Raw genomic sequence first — 18,435 nt, 5'->3', positions numbered from 1 at the left:
TTTTCATATTCTTTCAACTGTTCTATAATATTCTTCTTTATCTGGATCATACTGCTCCACCTACAATGTTTGTGGTGTGTGAAGGGGATGGCACATTCACTCTTATTTTCCGTTCATCCATTCTTACTGTTATACTTGTTTTGGTCCTAATCATTCTCTCTGTCCCTTACTGGTAGTTTGACATTATTTGATTTGCACTGCTCTTTTTTGAGGTTGATGTTGTCTATTTTTTCTTTCAAATTCCTCATCTAACCACAATACTTCTTCCATTACTCTCACTGAAAGGCTATGGTAGCTTAAGTATTTAGCCTATGCTGTATTAGATATAGGTTCATATAGATTTTTTCCATGTAACTTCCCAAATCCAACACATTTCTCTCTTGGCTGCTCATTCTCATTGTCCATTGGAGGAGGTCATGCAGGTTGGCATGTATATAACCCTGCATAATTTCATCTCGCATTATCTTCTTCGGGTTGCACATTTTCTCTTGTTGCCAATCTACATACATCTTATTGTTTCTGATTGGACAAGTTTTTCTTTTCTGTCTTGCTTTTCCAATAGCATTATCATAGTATTTCACTAGATGGCATGAGGTGCCTGCTAGGGTATACTTGTGTATAAGTTATGCCATTTGGATCTGATAGTGCTCATAGGTAAGGTGGGGTGTTCCAGAAGACTGATAGAGCTATCCTCACAGCATATTAGTTGCAAAATAAGGTCTGAATCAGATCATTCATACTTGTCTATGATAAGAAAAGTAGTCTCTGGGTAACTGTCCTTCCTTCCATTCCAATTTGAATGAATTGGGAGTGGTATGCTTTTTAAAGTAGGATTTCATAGTCACCCCTTTCACTGTCTTAGTGTTGCATCCCTCTGGGCTTCCCAATTCTCTTTCATTTCCTTCCTCCTTCTAGTGGAGCATAGAAGCCCTTACCAGTTATCTTTTCCTAGTTACTTCGGTAGTGGATTTCGGAGAAGCTTCCTCCTGTGCATGACTAATTCACTCAGTACAAAATATGATTGTTTTCTATTAGTTGAAATGGTGTAAACCTTCATCCTACTGTAGAAAAGATAAACAATTCCCAGTGCTACCTGATTTTTGACATGAGATGATCCACCAAGTATAGTCTCACCTCAGGCTGGCTTTCCTCATGTGTTAACACTGCTTGGATGTCAGTTCTTATGTTATCTGGTGTTGATTAGGTTCAGGAACTGTGAACATAAATTGTCATTTATGTTGTTGGTAGAGCTCCTCCTCTTACTGTGGACAGTATAAAATATATCCAATGGTGCCTGGTTTTAGACTGGAGTTGACCAATCTGACATGTCCTAACCACATCACTACATTTTGATGTATCCACCTTCCACAGTCAAATTTTGGATTGTACTCATTTTCTACTTGACTTGATGACACAATTCAGTATGGGTGATGAGTATACCCTGATACAAAAGGAATGCAGTCTCCCTTAGGTGTGTCTGTATACTTTTCCATGTTATAGGATATCACTGCCCATGCATTCCCTTTGGGTTCTTTGTGAAAGAAGTTCATCTAGGTAATTTTTGCTTCCACCATTTTAGTTTGGGATGTACCTAATGTGCAAGTGTAGGTAAGATGTCATATTGGAAGTTAACATTTTCCAACACTGAAAATGTATTTCTGATACATACTTACCTCTTCCACACTTTCAGAACATGTCATTTTTGACTAACCCAAACAATTAATGTAGCAGCACTAGAAAAGTATGTCACATTCCTATAAGTGGATGGTTGTTGCATTCTACTGCAAGGCAGTGTCATATAGAAACATATGAGTTTATGTGGGAGCTCAGAACTAGTGACAAACAAAAAGTTGTGCATGTAGAGGGCAACACAAATTTAAAAAAATAATACACTAAAAGATGTATTTATTTGAAATATATTTTCAATGTTGGAAATTGTTAACCTTTGACATGCAAACTGATAGGGCCAATATTCTTAACAAAAACAAAGTAACTCACAAACACTAGTTATATTAAACCATCACCATATTATCAGAGAGCACATCCCAAAGTTATACAAGGGAATGTATTCTTCTCTAAGTAATACAGAACTCTGTGTATTTTAAAATTAATTTTTTTTTGGAATTTAGGAAGTTTGAAATCCAGTTTGGAATAAAAGATTAATATTGAGCTATTGTGTTAACAGTAGTAACCATAACTAAATCTATAAGTATGGGAATGGATATGTTTGTTGTATGTATGGTTTGAAAAGAAATTGTAAAATGTTTGGGTCACAAAACAGTTATGATCAGTTAAACTTTTGAGTAATGTTTTATGTGGTTTTCCAATTAATTTAAAGTGTGATATTATTTATGTTTTTATTGTCTGCAGATATCCTCTTTAACGGTAGACTGTATGGAAAACTATGAAAAGGCAGTTTGCAAAACGTGTGATGCTGTGGATTCCAATACAAAGGTTTGTAAAATTCTGCCAAAATCTATCTGGAGATAAGATCATACTATGCTTAGCCTAGAAACATGTTTAAGTTTTGTATATTCTTAATTCTAAGAATATTCAACATAAGCCTACTGTATTCTTTTATGTGCCTAACAGTAGTTATTGTTATTTGATATGAAATACCACTGTTTCTTATCTTGACCATTTTCTTTAACCAAATTAAAATGAGTACATGGTCAAAGCATTGTTCATGTAATCTGTCTTTTTCAGTCTATGTTGTTTATGCACTACATAAATCTACAATATAAAGATGAAAAGTTGTGCATGTATTGTGTTGATACTCAAATGTTGAGGTAATGATTGACTTGCAACTTGCATGAAATGATGGTGTTTTGTGCCATGATAAGCAGCTTTGCTTTTAAAGTTTTTCCAACCATATAGCTGTATATATAATAGGTGAAATGATACAGTAGATTTAAGGGGAGGTTGGTAGAGTTTGTGATGAGTAATAAAATAACATTAGATATGTATGTACCATGCTAGGTATTACTGGCAAACAGAAATCATAATCACTGGCTGAAATTTCCCATTACATTTTCTTAGTTGTTAAAGAAACATTGATGTACCATCACTAAATTTTGCCAAGTTGGAAACATTGACTACAATTCTCTAATAACCTGCATGTTTTATGTGCAGCACATTTTAGTTTTGAAAATGCCCAAATTAAAGTGTTCTTCAGCTCAGAAAGACTGTTCAAATAGAAGACCCTCACATTCATAATAAAATTCCTTACCTTTACCATCATAATAATTTGCAAGGCCTTGAAGTTGAACATGTTGGAAAATGACTTTGAGAATCAGTTTTTAGTATATTTCAATGTATGGGAATTTATCAAGAAGAAAAGTTGAACATAAAAATATACAGAAGTCAAAATACTAATCAAGCAATACCTAAAAGGAGATTACTAAATATGCATAAGAAACAAAATTTATTTACTTTCCCAAAAGAATGAATCTGTATTGCATCATAAATTCCTCTTGAAGAAAGCTCTGAGAAATGTAGATGTAAATTTTGTTATTGTTTTTACAAACTTTTATACATATAGTTAAAATTTATAATAAAACTGTATATAATCTAACAGAAGAACTTGCTACATAACTGTTAATGTTTGTAGTTTTATTATACTAATGGTATGCCAAATATTATATTCTTTAACCAAAGAGGCAGAGATAATATTTCAGTTTTTAATAAGAAGCTTACTAAACACACTGTATTTGGGTTTCCCAGCCTAAATGGTACCTTATTTGACACATAAGCAGGTCAGATACTCCTGAGGTTCAAATGTCACCATCCCTTATGTAGAACTATTGATAGGAGGGAGAGAACTAGTCAGCAGCACCTACCACTTTTCATGATTGATATGACTGAATAGTGAGAATGAGTGTTGCAGTTATAATACTTTTATAACTGGAACTGCAGAGCTTATTCATCATTCAACAGAAAACTAGTTTATTTCTGTTTCTAATACCAGCATAGTGATAAGTACATGAAAGCATTTCCATGTACACATTTTTAGATTTTATTTGAAATTAAGGTCTTTTGTCTTTTCCAAATATAACTCACTCAAACTATGTTTAAATGTCAGAACACCTCTATAAGCATTGACTGTTATTGTTATTGGAAGTGGGTTTAACATGTGACTTATTAACCCTGTTTGAATGGTGTTTGTGCTTTGCATCAGTGCAGATTTTATGAAGTTATTTGAATTAACGTGTACTGTAATTCCGAATTTAATGTATTTTCGTGAAATGTGTTTGGCATTTATTGAAAATTATTAATATATGGAACAGAAAAATACCATATCTCTGAAGTGTTTCAATAAAGATTTGTTTGAGAATTTATGAAGTCTTTACAGAGTCAGTCTGACTAAAAGGTGGTTTTCATGCTAAAATTAATGCATGTCTTTCTCTTTTTCAAAGTATAGTTTTCATTTCATTTGCATAACATCTAGAATCTCCTAAATAAATACTTTTTTCAGTTAATTTACTATACCCTAGTATGTACTATAGAAATATCAGAAAAGTAGGATAAAATAAGTTAAGTATAAAATATTTAAATTAAATTTTGTTTGTTTTTAACTGACCATATTGCAACAGACACAGTTATGCACTATTCAACTTTATAGCCAAAGCTAGTACAAGGTGTTCGGAAAGTCACTGTGCAGTTTTGTCTGTTAATAAATATATAAGTGCACAGTGACTTTTCAAACACCCTGTACATTTCAAATATGGGTACATTTAGTTTTATTGTTTGCAGTTACATTTAGATTATTTCATGATATACTAAAAACCATTTAGCACAGCTGGATATCTTTTTATGAACAAAGCAGCATATAGAAAGTTTAACAGTAATGAATTAGAAATGTCATATGAAGTAGCATGTTATGGTACTAAATATCTCAATGTTCTTATCCTAATAAATTTTTAATGTTTGCATTAAAATTGTTTAAGTGTGAATGACAAATATTCATAATAAATTAAATTCACTACTTACTCATCTGTACTTATGCTTTTTGCTGTTGATAGCCACTCACCAAAGGCCTTTTTGTAATGATATTAATGGTCCAAAATATATACTACTGAACAATAATGATCACATATAAACAATTTGAGGTAAATTATCCAGAAATGTATGCCAGAAAGAAATGTTTATCAGAGTTTTATTGGGGATGAAATTCTCCCAAGTGACAAGAAGGGAGAATCTTTAGTGATGGTTGCTGTATATTTTTTTGTCTCACTGATTCAAGAAAAAAGTGTGGTTTAGGTTTTATATTGTGACCTATGACTTCAATTTCCATACTATGTAAAAACTACCCTGACAAACACAAAGCCAAAATAATTTGTAAAATACAGTGCAACAACTGCCACCACAAGTTTTGTATTGGAGAAACAAGCAGAAAATGGAAACTAGATTCAAAGAACACAAACACCTTCACACGTTTTTGAACACTGCAAATTCAATAAACACAACATATATAAAAAAACGCCAAGATACAAAGTAGGGAAACATATGAACAAATGCAAAATCAAAGAAACCCTACTTATACAACAACTAAAACCAAAATTAACTCAGTATAAAGGAACACCTTTATTCTTATACTAATTAATAAATTAACATCCAACTGCAATGCTCCCTACAATCCCATACCTGTTTATATTCTCATCTTGAAGACATGCCTGGCAACGGTCAGTTGCGAACTTTGTCTTTGTTAACCTGAAGATGATCTAAGAAGGTCAAAATGTTGTTCTCTGCTTATCAATAAAAGTGTTAATACCCATATCAGCCATTCTAAGATACAATTTTATTTCAAGTGGGTTTCTCGGCATCAAGAATAGGGTTGATGCTACTGGCTCATTTTTTATTAAACTTTCTGTAGCCTTCAAAACTGATCGATACTTGTAGCCAACCAGTTCTCTGAAACCCTTATTCCAAGCTTTGCAAAGGTTGTTTGTGCAGTGTTTCCAAGCTAGTGTGACTGCGTGAACATTCCATAGAGCTGAAGACTATTGAGAAGGTATTTGATGCATTATGGCAGGTACTTTGTTGCAAATATTTGGCATTACTTTGGTAAAGCATAAGATGCATACTTTGTGGGCAGTTGTTCCAAGTTTTTACGTGAATTTAATCATCATTTTTTTTTGTTTAAGTGTATCTTGTATTTTCCAGTCATTTTTTGAAAATTTTTACTCTCTTATACTTGACCAAAAAATGTTTAACAATTGTCTTATATAAATAGAACCATTTCTTTCTAATGAGATTCCAATTTTATGCAACAAAGTGGCAAATGTTTTTGCAACATTGTGTAATTTCTCATCTTGAAAAATACAAACTATAATTATCATATTACTTGCCTAATTCGATTCTTACTTGGAAACAATCACTGTTTTAAAGTAATTTTTTTTGACATAATTAATTTAACACTTTGAAACAAACCTAAAATTGCCAACAAACTTTCAAGATGTCTTAAAAAAAGTAATAAAAAATAAATAAAATGTTAACTATATAAGAAATATTTGAGTATGTAGGGGATTAGCTTTTACAATGCAAGTCAAAGGATTAAAATAACATGTTATGTATGTTTAAACACAAATTTACAATTTTAGTAAAAATTACTAAACACGTTTAACTACAATGTTAACATTATCATATGTGTAGTTTTTGAGAAATGTAGGGGTGTGGAGCAAATACTTCTTCCTACTGTCACTCATGGTGTTAACCTATAAAATTATTTTAACCTGGTGTGTTTTTAATTATTGCTATGTTTGATATTTTGCATGTTGTAACTTCTTTGCCCACACAATTCCTTTATTATTGAAGTAGTATAACAACATTGAGAGCACTAAGGAGCATGTTCATCTATTTAGGCAGTCCCATCCACTTAATGAAAAAAAATGGACATAGGAGGAAGTAAATAATGGAGTTCAACAAAAAGCTGAGCCATGGTAATAAGCGACAGGCCATAGGAGGGAATTCTTCAAGTAACAAAGAGAAGTTTTGTACCAGGCTCAGATAGTGTGAGATACTCTAAAATAATGGTTCTTTCCATGTAAGAAAAAGGAATGTTTGAAAAAATAATTTATCAGTGATGTATAGGAAAGTATAAAAGCTCCTGAGAGACTGCTCAGTTTCATCGTTGTTCAAACTCATCAAAAACAATTTCTCACTAAATGGATATAGACTAATAACAATGCATAATGTACTTCTCAAGCTAAGCAAAAAGGTAACAGGAAGAAAGATTTATTTGCAATTTAAATGAGAGATTGTCTATCTACCAAAGTTGGAATGAGAATGTCTAAGAGGTTCACAACAAATGAATGTTAAGAAAGGATCTGTTTTCAGAAATATGAATATTACCATTTTACCCGAATTATGCACTGACGTATAAACATATATTCTAAACATCATTATTAATGCAGAAGTACCTCATTTATAATGCATTTATGGTATTAAGAATTCAGTTTTGAATATTGGGGTTAATCTTAATACTGTAAAAAAAGATCATTATGAAAAGTTGTTTCTAAACTGTATTTTAAGTATTTCAGATCTGAGAGAGAGTAGTAAAAGATGGAACAGAGTCTACACTTATAAATTGGATGATCAGAAAAAAAACCAGCAGAAGAATGTGAGCACAGAAATACTTTTAAGTTATATGCTAGTCAAGTTAAATTGGGCATTATTACAAGGTTTGACATAATGTACTGTTATTTAATATTTGGCAAGTGGAGATATGAAAATTTTGAAATCAGTTCTGGCTTGCTGCAAGAATCTTCACTTAGTTCTGTCCTTTTTCTGTATTTACAAAGTTGAACTGGTCAATGTATTGGAAAACCCTGGAGTAACACCATATATTATGGCAATATGATTGTATCAAGCATTTCACAAATACCCATGAAAGTAGTGGAAGATCTGTACGAAACTTGCAAAAGTGATCTATAGATACCAAAATATCCATCAAACCAGGTAGAGCCTGCTGTTTGTAGACAGTCAGATCTTACACAACTACCTGTCTCCTTATGTTGACGGATGAAAGACGAGATACAAATAAGAACTCTATCACTTTTGTGATTGTTGTGATGGGCTCCAGAATGAAAATGTGTACACTTATTTGACATTCTGAGAGAATGAAGTGTCTTACCTTTCTCAGGTATTCTGCATTCCAAGAAAGTACAGCAAAAGAAGCTTATCAGTTTGAGAGTAAAGTAATGAGCAGAATGGAGTGTAGCACCCACTTTTGTGCTTTAACAACAAAGTAATTACCAAGTTACTGAAAGTGTTGAATGCATCATGAGAATAGCAACAGGAGCAGTTAAACCAAACACCTTACAGTTTGGGCAGTATTACTACATGAGATAGGGCTATAGCCAGGCAACTACTGTTCAGGGAACTCAATCATTTTCTCTCAAGATCGTAGTACAGAGTTTGAAACAGTTAACTCATAGGTCATTCACATGAAGAGAGAGAGAGAGGTTATAACTTGTCATTACAGCCAAAGTCATGAAATGAATATATGAGAGAGACAAACAGTGATTATAGAAATGGATGGCTCAGTTAGGAGAGTTGTTATTGTATGGGCGTGAGCCATGTGTAGATGTAAACATTATTGCTTGAATAGTAATTTGATAACTGTGTGTGTTTCATGACACATCTGCACTCTTACTTTTCATTTATAGATTTTCTTGTTACCTTTTATAGGTTTCAAAGAACTTCTCATCATCTTTATCTTCTGAGATATCAGTGAATTTATCACTCTCACCACAAAAGCTCTTTTCAACTATTCAGACTTTTCTATGGTTTTCATGGTTTGTATTCATAGCCAATAGGCCTGTCAAGATTTTATGTATAAGTGTATGAGATAAGGGATTTTTTTTTTTTTTTTACAGTAGATTTTTGTGACTTGTTGATGAATTTGAACAATAAATGGACAGAACACAGTCCACTTGTTTTAAAATGTTTTATTCAAAACAAGTCAAACCTTTGTACAGAACTTTCTTCCACTATAGGATATCACAGTTGTGTCTGAAACTAAATCATTATTTTTGTCAAGTATCCACACAGGCTGATTCAATTACTTTTTAGAATCCAGTTAACAAGATGAATTATTTTTCTCTACTGTCTCTTTTGTAAAATTGGGATTTATTTCACTTTGTTACTTTGTGGGCTATCACAGTTGTATCTGAACTTTAAATAATTGTCTCCTTTTCATCAAGGTTCACACAAACAGGTTTAATAACTTTCAAACACCATTTGACCAGGAAAATTCTTCTTCTTATCTCTTATAATTTCATGTTTTCTAACATTTTTTGACTGAACTTTTTACCTTCACTTCTTTATAAATCACTCAACATGGCTAAACTGCCAAATCACCCAGCCTAGATCTAATTATCTCTCACTTGACTTCTCTGCTTCTTAACTTGTACTCACGAGCCACATATATGGTTGCTGAGGCTTTGAACTTTCTATAAACTAAATGAGTAAGCAATGCTACAATATAAAAATACTCATTTAATGTAACAAAAAACCACAGAAGATTCAAATAGTGTGACATCAACAATATTGGTAAAGCCTAGACAACAGTGTAAATGCAAGCAAAATGTGCTTTTTGTACAGAGTTACACACCAAACCCATCATAACTGTTGCCTTTAAAATAATTACTTTTAAATATTTTGTTATGAAAAGTTAATAATTATTAAATATTAAATCACCTTATAGATTAAGTAATAATGCTTACATTAATCAGTCTTGTATATCCAGCAAGGCCATTTTTGAACTATGTGATATGATAAATGTCTGTTTTTCCTGATTCAAGACACTATTTTGCAAGTAGATTCTGGATTTGTATGGGTTGAATTCAGTGCATTGAATCTATTTATAGCTTAGTTAGAAAGCTAGTTGAATTATAGCATGTTTAGGATATTTTAGTTTAGTGTCTTATGCATTTTTGTGTTCTAAAATACATATTTGAAAAGTATGTGAACTGTCATTTGGATGAACGTTTGACAGAAATAACTTACAAAATCAGGCACCCAGTTATAAAAATCCTTAAAGCTGAAGTAAATGTTAAATGTCTTGGTGTTTGTGTATTTTTTATTTATGTATTCATTAACAAAACAAATTTAAATGTAAAAATTATAAGCTTATTAGGTTAGGAAAGAAAACTTGAGTGCAAAAAATTAAATAAGCTACAGTGTACTGTTGTCATATTGGGTAATTTTATGGTTTGTTTACCTAAAGTTTTACCTTATTTTCAGTATGTAATTTATTGTTTTCCTATATCAGTTAAACATGGTTCAAATAATTAAATCACTAAAATTAAATGAAAGTAATGAAAAATGCAGATGTCTGAAACTGTTACAATAAATAATTGTAATTTTCTCCCTTACAATCTACAGTCATTCTAGAACAAAATGTATTCTTGACTTATATTTCATATTTTTCATTCTAATGATTTTGTGCTTTAGAGGTCATGCAAATGAATATAGAACTTTTTAAGTTGAAAAATGTTCTTTTATTTTTAACGTAAAATCACATTACATTATGATTGCATCATTAAATGCTTTGGAAAGTGAGATTGCCTTTCTAAATCTAAAGTTCTGCAGACCCTTTTTTTGTAATAGCTGGCTTTCAGTACACTTGTAAAGATACCAGCAGACACAGGTCTGCAACTCATGGTAGTATCATTAGTCTGATTTGTAGGGGCCAACTTTAGGAATACTGTGGATGCTTGAACACCCCTAGAGTTTATTGATACAGGTGCTGTGAAAAACACACCCAGTCACATGAAAAATGTTTCACTTGTGGTATGATTCTTGTTAAAGTTAAAGCTATTTAAGGACAATACAAAACTGAATATATCAAGAATGAATCACATTTAGATGAAACAGATTTTGAACACTTGCAGGATCTATGGTTTATGGTGTACATATTGTATAAAATTGGTTTGTAAGAGGGAAATACCTATGGTGTAAAGGAGTTTCCTCTTTACTTTACTGTGCTACGTACAACATGCAGAGTTATTATACAAATATTTTAAGTGTCCCTCCGATATTGTGGGAAATACACATCATTAAAGCTATTTAAGGACAATACAAAACTGAATATATCAAGAATGAATCACATTTAGATGAAACAGATTTTGAACACTTGCAGGATCTATGGTTTATGGTGTTAAAGCTATTTAAGGACAATACAAAACTGAATATATCAAGAATGAATCACATTTAGATGAAACAGATTTTGAACACTTGCAGGATCTATGGTTTATGGTGTACATATTGTATAAAATTGGTTTGTAAGAGGAAATACCTATGGTGTAAAGGAGTTTCCTCTTTACTTTACTGTGCTACATTACAACATGCAGAGTTATTATACAAATATTTTAAGTGTCCCTCCGATATTGTGGGAAATACACATCATTATGATTTCAGAAATAGTCAGAATTTTGTAAATATCATCAAGTTGATGAGCTTCTAAGAGAGGGAAGTTATTTGCATAATTTAAAGAGCATCCTTTCAAAGAAAAATATCCTCAAGTCAGAGATTCTCGCTGGTTTCTCCAACCAAGCTGCAAAGATGGAATTATGATGCTGACCAATGTCCTCATTCTAACGTTAAAATCACCAGTCCACCTGCCACCATCGAGGCAGGTTATCTTAATTGTAAGGTATGATCATACATTCCAAACCCTCTTAAGATGTTTCCAGTGTCAGTGGTTTGGTTACTCAAACACGTCATGTCATGGTTCCTTTATGTGTGCTCATTGCGGTGGCAAGAACCATGATGCATTTGAGTGTGAAACGAACCCTCATTGCATCAGTTGCAATGGCTCTCACCCATCCTACTTTTTTTCTAGCCCTAAATGGGAGCAAAAAGAGGTGCAGCATTTGAAGATGATTCACAACACTACTGACCCTGAGGCTCGAAAGTTGCTGGACACCACTTCATCTCGAATGTATGCTGCTGCACTTCATTCCACTACTACAGTGGGAGTGCAGACATCTCTGTGCCTCCAAAAGAATTGTTCTCAAACCATATGAAAAGTGTTTTGATCTCCATGGTTAAAAAAGGTGATGAGTCAATGCTAACCATTTCTGTTCCTAACGTACATTCTAATAAATCCCAAGATCCACTTCCTTTGGCTCTGGGTACAAGCATTTCCTCAGGTACATCTTCTTTTCCCATCCCAAGATGTAGAACAATCATTCATTCATGTTCTCAGTTGCTGGAATCCTCTTCCAACAACAACAGACCAGCCCAGTCTACTCAGGGCAGGATCCATGGAGGTTGAAAAACCTCTCAGGAATAAAGAAAATAAAGTAAAAAGATATGGTTTTAAACAGAAGGGTTCTCCACTCAATTTGCATACACACAAATAAAAATGGCCACTTTGATACCATGGAACTGTTAAGGTTTATGTTCTAATCTGAATGACATCAAAGCATTGATTGCTTCCTACCATCTTGTATGTCTTTCCTTACAAGAAACATTTCTGAAACCTGCCCGTACATGGACTATGGTGTTGTCTTCAAGGCTCGGCTCCGTGCCAGCTGGCAGTCCACCTGGAGTGAGCAACGTGACAACAAACGTTTTCAAATCAAACCCAAAATTGGACTTTGGCCATCTAGCTTCCGTAAAGTTCGGAAGGAGGAAGTTGTTCTCACTAGGCTACGCATCGGTCACAGTTTTTTAACTCATCATTTTCTTTTATCTGGAACTGATGCATCAATGTGTAGTTTGTGTAACACTCAAATCACTATCAGCCACGTTTTACTTTCTTGCCATCCTTACAATTCTCAACGACTTATTGAGTTTGAGTTCCTCAGGGCTGTGTTTTGAGTGTCACACTTTTCAGTATAAAGATTAATGCCATCACTGAATGACTCCCTCTAACTGTTGTAAACAGGCTCTATGTTGATGACTTTCACATCTCATGTCAGTCATCTAACATGAGATACATTGAGTGGCAGCTACAGACTGCCCTCAATCATTTACTGAAGTGGACCACAGCAAACAGTTTTAACTTCTCTCTCTCAAAAACCATTTGCATGCACTTTTGCTGCCAAAAGGGTATTCACCCTTATCCTGAACTCCGTATTGGTGAAGTTGTGTTACGTGTGGTCCCTGAGACAAAGTTTTTGATACTTGTCTTTGACCGTAAGCTGACCTTAATACCCCACATCAAGAAGTTATGGATCAAATGTGCAAAAGCACTGAACATCCTCTATATCCTCTTTTCCACCACTAAGGGAGCGGATCGATGTTCTATGCTGAAAATATATCGTGCTCTTATTTGATCAAAACTCAACTATGGATCACTGGTCTATGGCTCTGCCAGACCCTCAGCCTTAAAGATGCTGGACTTTATTCATCATCAAGGACTTTGGCTGTGCACTAGGGCATTCTGCACTTCTCCAGTTCAGAGGTTATATACAGAGTCTCATGAACCTCATTTGCACCTCCACTATTTCCAACTGTTTTTATTGTATGCTTTGAAACTTCGTGCCTCACCAAAGCATCCCACCTGGGGTTGTGTTTTCTTTTGTTGGTGGGCCATGCTTTTTCAGAACAGATTATCTGTCATTGCTTGTCTTTGCCTTTGTATCCAGGAGCAGTTGGATGAATTAGATCTGTCCTTGGATAACATTGCTGTATCCACTGGGCAGCCTATCCCACCATGGCTTATTACAGTCCCCAAATGTGACAGATCATTTGAAATCAGGAGATTGTGTGGGCTCTGCCATGGTTTGTTGTGGTTCAGTGGTTGCATGCAAAATCCCCTCTACAGCTTCTGTGTTCACTGCTGAATTGTATGCCATTTCTCTTGCTCTGGATCACATAGAAGCTAAGTTGTACTCAAATTGCTCTATTTATACTAACTTGCTTAGTTCTATACTGGCCCTGGAATCTCTTTACATTCGTTCTTACCAATATTGACTGGCCCATTTCTCTTTAACATCTAGTTTTTCTAAACACCATGCCATGTTGGTATTTACAGGTACAAGCTCACCGAAACTGCAGCTAAATCTGTTTGTCTGGCACTATCACTGCTGTGCCTGTTCCATACATGGACTACGATCCTATATTGGCAGTCAACTTGGAGTGAGCAACATGAAAATAAGCTTGTCCAAATAAGACCCTCTATTGAACTTTGATCATCTTGCTTCCCTGAGGATCAGAAAGAGGAAGTTTTTCTTACTAGACTAAGCATTGATCCCAGTTTTTTAACTCATTGTTGTAGTTTATCTAAGACTGATGCACCAGTGTGTTGTCTGTGTAACACTCAGGTCACATTAAGCCACATTCTATTGTCTTGCCATAGTTAGGACTCTCAACAATGGCACCATTTTAAACATGTTTTGTCCAAAGTTTTATTCATAATGTTAGACAGTGTTATTGGCAATGGTGATACTGTCCACCTTAGAAATGTTTTTAGTTTTTTAATGGCCATTATTCTTTTTAATGCTATTTAAATTTTTTAAATTTATGTTAGACCTTTTTTAATGTGATTCCCTTTAAAGAATCAAAGTACATCTAGTTTGATTTGAAATTATAAAATGGCTGTGATGCCAAATAACTCAAAACTGGGACTGGTAAGGCCAACTTCAGGTGACTGATGCTTATTTTTGAACTTATCTGTTAGTCATCCTGGTGAGCCATGATAATTAAAATTATGCTACAAAAAGCCCTTTACAACTTGTATTACTATCATTTTTCTCTTACTGCTGTAGACTAGATATAAAAATGGGATTTAATGCTATTTATGTTTTTACTTTAAAAATTAAACTTTGTTTGTTTTACCTTAATTTTCTTTTATGGATTTTAATCCTTTTTCTTTAATTTTAACTTTTTACCAGATATTTGGTGCAGGTAACCTAGTTGCTTTACCCTATAAAACACCAAACCAACCAACCCTTGGAAAAAAACCTTTGACATGCCTTGTTCCTGCACCCTCCCACCCAGGTGGTTGAGTGGAAAGTCTGAAGTCTTATAATGCTAATAATCAGGTTTTTATACCCATAGTTCAGCAAAGCAAAAATAGCCTACTGTGTAGTTCTGCTCTTAAAAAGAAATCTATCACTGGTGTGGTAGTAACATATTACATAGACTTTTGTGGTCATTTAACTAGACAAAAGTGCTGCCCAGTGTATCAATTTGTATGTCATATGCTGCATAACATGACTACATTTTTCTGCAGTTGGAGCTGTATTGAACTATTTGTTTTGATTATACTTGTTAACACAGTTCTTTTATTGTTATTGTAGATCTAAATTTGCATAAATTGTCATTTTTTTTATTTCATTGGGACCTTTCTACTTTAGCTGTATTGGACACCCTGTTTTCCAGTTTCTTTCAGGAACAGTTTGTCTTACTTTCTTCACATGATTTGATGTACAGTGGTAACCCATTATTTGGTAACATTGTTTTTTTGCATTACTTGAGTTATTCTTTATTTTGCTTTATTGATATGGTACAAATAATAAAAATAGCTTTTCCATTGGAATGCTAAAAATGTATGCTTTGCATGCTGTAAGCATCATATGAAAGTTCTATAACTTTACCCTCCTAGAACACTATCTGCATTTAGGAATCATGACACCTACTGAATCTCAACAAGAGAGAGAAAGAACTGTTGATTTGTTTGGTCACAGGTCTTAGGAATGGCCAAGAACAATGTGATTGAATATGTGTATTGTTAATGTAGATGCAAACTACTCTCTGTTTAATCTTAAATTACTCTTGTGTTGAATAGTTGCTTAAGATCTAAATTAAAATTCACTATTTTCATGTAAGAGAATGTTCAACAAGTGCACAAGTTTTTCTTGTTTCTTTTTTAACTTCTGTGCTACCACCAATAACTAATAAAATGACATTTATTCTCAGACACTATATTTTGTTGACTGGTGCAACCACCCATAAAATTTATTTTTTAGGTTTCAGGCTTTGAAAGAGAGGGAATTTGTATTTGAGTGTCCAAAAATAATTCATATATTTAAATTATTACAAAAACAAAATATCTTAAAATTTGAAGTTAAATTTAATGAAAAAATATTCATACAGTGCACCATTTTCACTATTTTTAAGTTGAGATCTACATGTTTATTTTTATGTGGATAGATTTCTTGTACCCTTTCCAATTTCACTTACCTGTGCTTTCATGTCTGTTGCATTAATTCAGTGAGCATTGATAAAAATTGCCACATCAAAAATTATTTTTTCTGTTCGTATGTGTGAAAGTAAATTATTGCACTATATCTAAAGATTGCTTTGAAATATCTTGAGAAAGTACTCAAAACTTATGGCTCAAAAACAATAACTACAAGCTGTTGGTTAGAAAAGCTGGTAATGTGCTTAATTATGTTAAAATATCAGTCATCAGTATTTATGCATTATGACTTGTGTGTTTAAACTGTCACTTAATTTTATTATAATTGTTGAAAAGTCTAGTAATATGTTGTGTAGTATGTAATCTTCAAAGTCATTAGAATATTAAAAAAATCACAGGCTGCAATAATGCAAAAGAAATGTCTTATATTTAACTCAATAACTGTTGAACGGAATTGAATCAGAGAAATTGTTAATTGTCTTAGTTCAAATCTGATAAATATTTGCAGTTCACTGTTTAGTGCTTGATATATTTCAGAATTTATTGTTTCTTTAATAAAAGCTATTGTTAATATAAAAGATTAAATTTAGTGTTGCACTGATCTCATTGTAAATAAAATGCCTCAACAACTATATCATCATATTTGAGGGGAAATGTACATGATTAGACATGCTAGCAGATATACCCATATGACACAAGAGCATAGGTTTATGAAAATTAACAGTTCATATATAATGTTTCTGTTTTTGTCCTAAATATACCACTAATGATTGAAAGTACATAGACATTTTGTACACCCCTTATAATGAAAGAGGAAACTGGAAAACTCCCTTCAATAACTTTGTTGGCCATTCCTACTGACACCTATTATTTAGCTGTCACTGAAGCTATGAAATGTATGCATTTTAAAAGTGTAAAAAGTTCTTGACACATCCCAAATTATTCTCAGTTGATTAAACCATATTTGATAGGTCCAAATGCAAAAACCAAGGAGGAATAAAAATGACAAATTTATAGTAGGTTTGTTCATTAATGTATAAGAAAATATTCCAGGCCAACCTATTTATCATGTCTATTTCTATCTAAACAGAGTAGAGAAGACAACAAATACAAGATAAGATGCAAGGCAAGCATTGAGCAAAAAAATAACCAACATTGTACCTTTTCATCATAACTAATTCATATAAGCACATTAACACATATGACTCGATGAGAAGGAGTAAAAAGGAATGCATGAACCTCCCTGAATAATATTTGGTGCCAATTGAAGTTATAGTTCTGCTGCAATGTAAATCATTGTTTTCTGTTATATTTTATTGTTCTCTTTCTCCATGTGCTGCTTTTTATGCTTGGCTAGGGCCTGACATTAATGACACAGTAAACAGTTAACTTTTTCATTGAAATCTTTACTGTCTATGAACATAATTTTAATGAAAGTGTGATTCTTTTATATGAATGAATCAAGTTAATTTTGAGTAAATAAGAGATGAATAGTAACTTTTGCTGCAGTTGAAGTACATGTGTTTGCAAATATTGTTCTGAATTACAAATAACTGGCTAACACAATTGAACAGTAGTGTTTGCAACTAATATTTTTGAATTTTAAGTAGAGCTGATATGTTTATTTGAGTTCAGTTATTTTTATTTCATTGTAGAGTTGATTAGTTGATCACTAATTGATTTGATAACAGCAGCTTCAAATATACTAAGACTAATTTATTTTGTACATTTGATCTAAGCAGGTAGGTTGTTTCACTTAAACTCATGAACAATCCATTTTGGTATAAAAGTATGTTATCTGAATCTTGTCAAGTGAAGCACATTGTTGTGCTGCTTAGTAAACTGATAATTCTGATAAGAGTTTTTAATTTAATTCTAACAGATTAGAAAGCAGTTTTAAGACATAATTATTTATTATATATGTATTTAACAGGCCATGTACCAGTTGATGGCTAAGTGTGAAGAACTTAGTAATTCCATGAAACCAGTGTACAAAATGTCTGAAGAAATGTATCCTTTCAGATACATTGTAATCTTTAACAGACCTTTTAGTATATAGTATTCATTATACTAAGTAAGAATTTGTGTTTTGAATGCTTGAAAATATTTATTATTTTCTGTTATTTTAAGGTAGATTGTATAATGTGGCAAGCTTAATGTGAAACTGTTGAGCAGTAAAAAATACACACACACACACACACACAGCTGTTAGGAATTCCTGCAGTGTCCCTGCTTTTATGTATAAGGATATCAGAATTACAGTGATGGAAAAAACATTATTGCATATTCTATTTTCGTTTTGCACTTTTCTTGGCTCTTGTACTTTTTATAAAATTGTG

General features: G+C 32.9%; 1 protein-coding gene across 17 annotated transcripts in view; it reads left to right on the top strand.

Moving 5' to 3' along the window:
- Positions 1 to 18,435, top strand: part of BORCS6 (BLOC-1 related complex subunit 6) — an 80,609-nt gene that overhangs the window by 50,145 nt on the left and 12,029 nt on the right. For 4 of the 17 annotated variants that reach the window (XM_076511522.1, XM_076511518.1, XM_076511516.1 and 1 more), the window contains 2 exons: positions 2,371 to 2,454; positions 18,030 to 18,106. In XM_076511522.1, the coding sequence (XP_076367637.1) occupies positions 2,371 to 2,454; positions 18,030 to 18,106 (161 nt within the window). Of the gene's footprint in view, positions 1 to 2,370; positions 2,455 to 5,872; positions 5,943 to 8,688; positions 8,796 to 14,846; positions 15,273 to 15,311; positions 15,396 to 18,029; positions 18,171 to 18,435 lie in introns of those variants that run through there. The other 13 variants (XR_013030753.1, XR_013030751.1, XR_013030750.1 and 10 more) reach the window with 8 other exon arrangements.

Source organism: Tachypleus tridentatus, chromosome 7 (assembly GCF_004210375.1).
Source record: "Tachypleus tridentatus isolate NWPU-2018 chromosome 7, ASM421037v1, whole genome shotgun sequence".
Taxonomy (NCBI): domain Eukaryota; kingdom Metazoa; phylum Arthropoda; class Merostomata; order Xiphosura; family Limulidae; genus Tachypleus; species Tachypleus tridentatus.
This window is presented reverse-complemented; position numbering and strand designations above follow the sequence as displayed.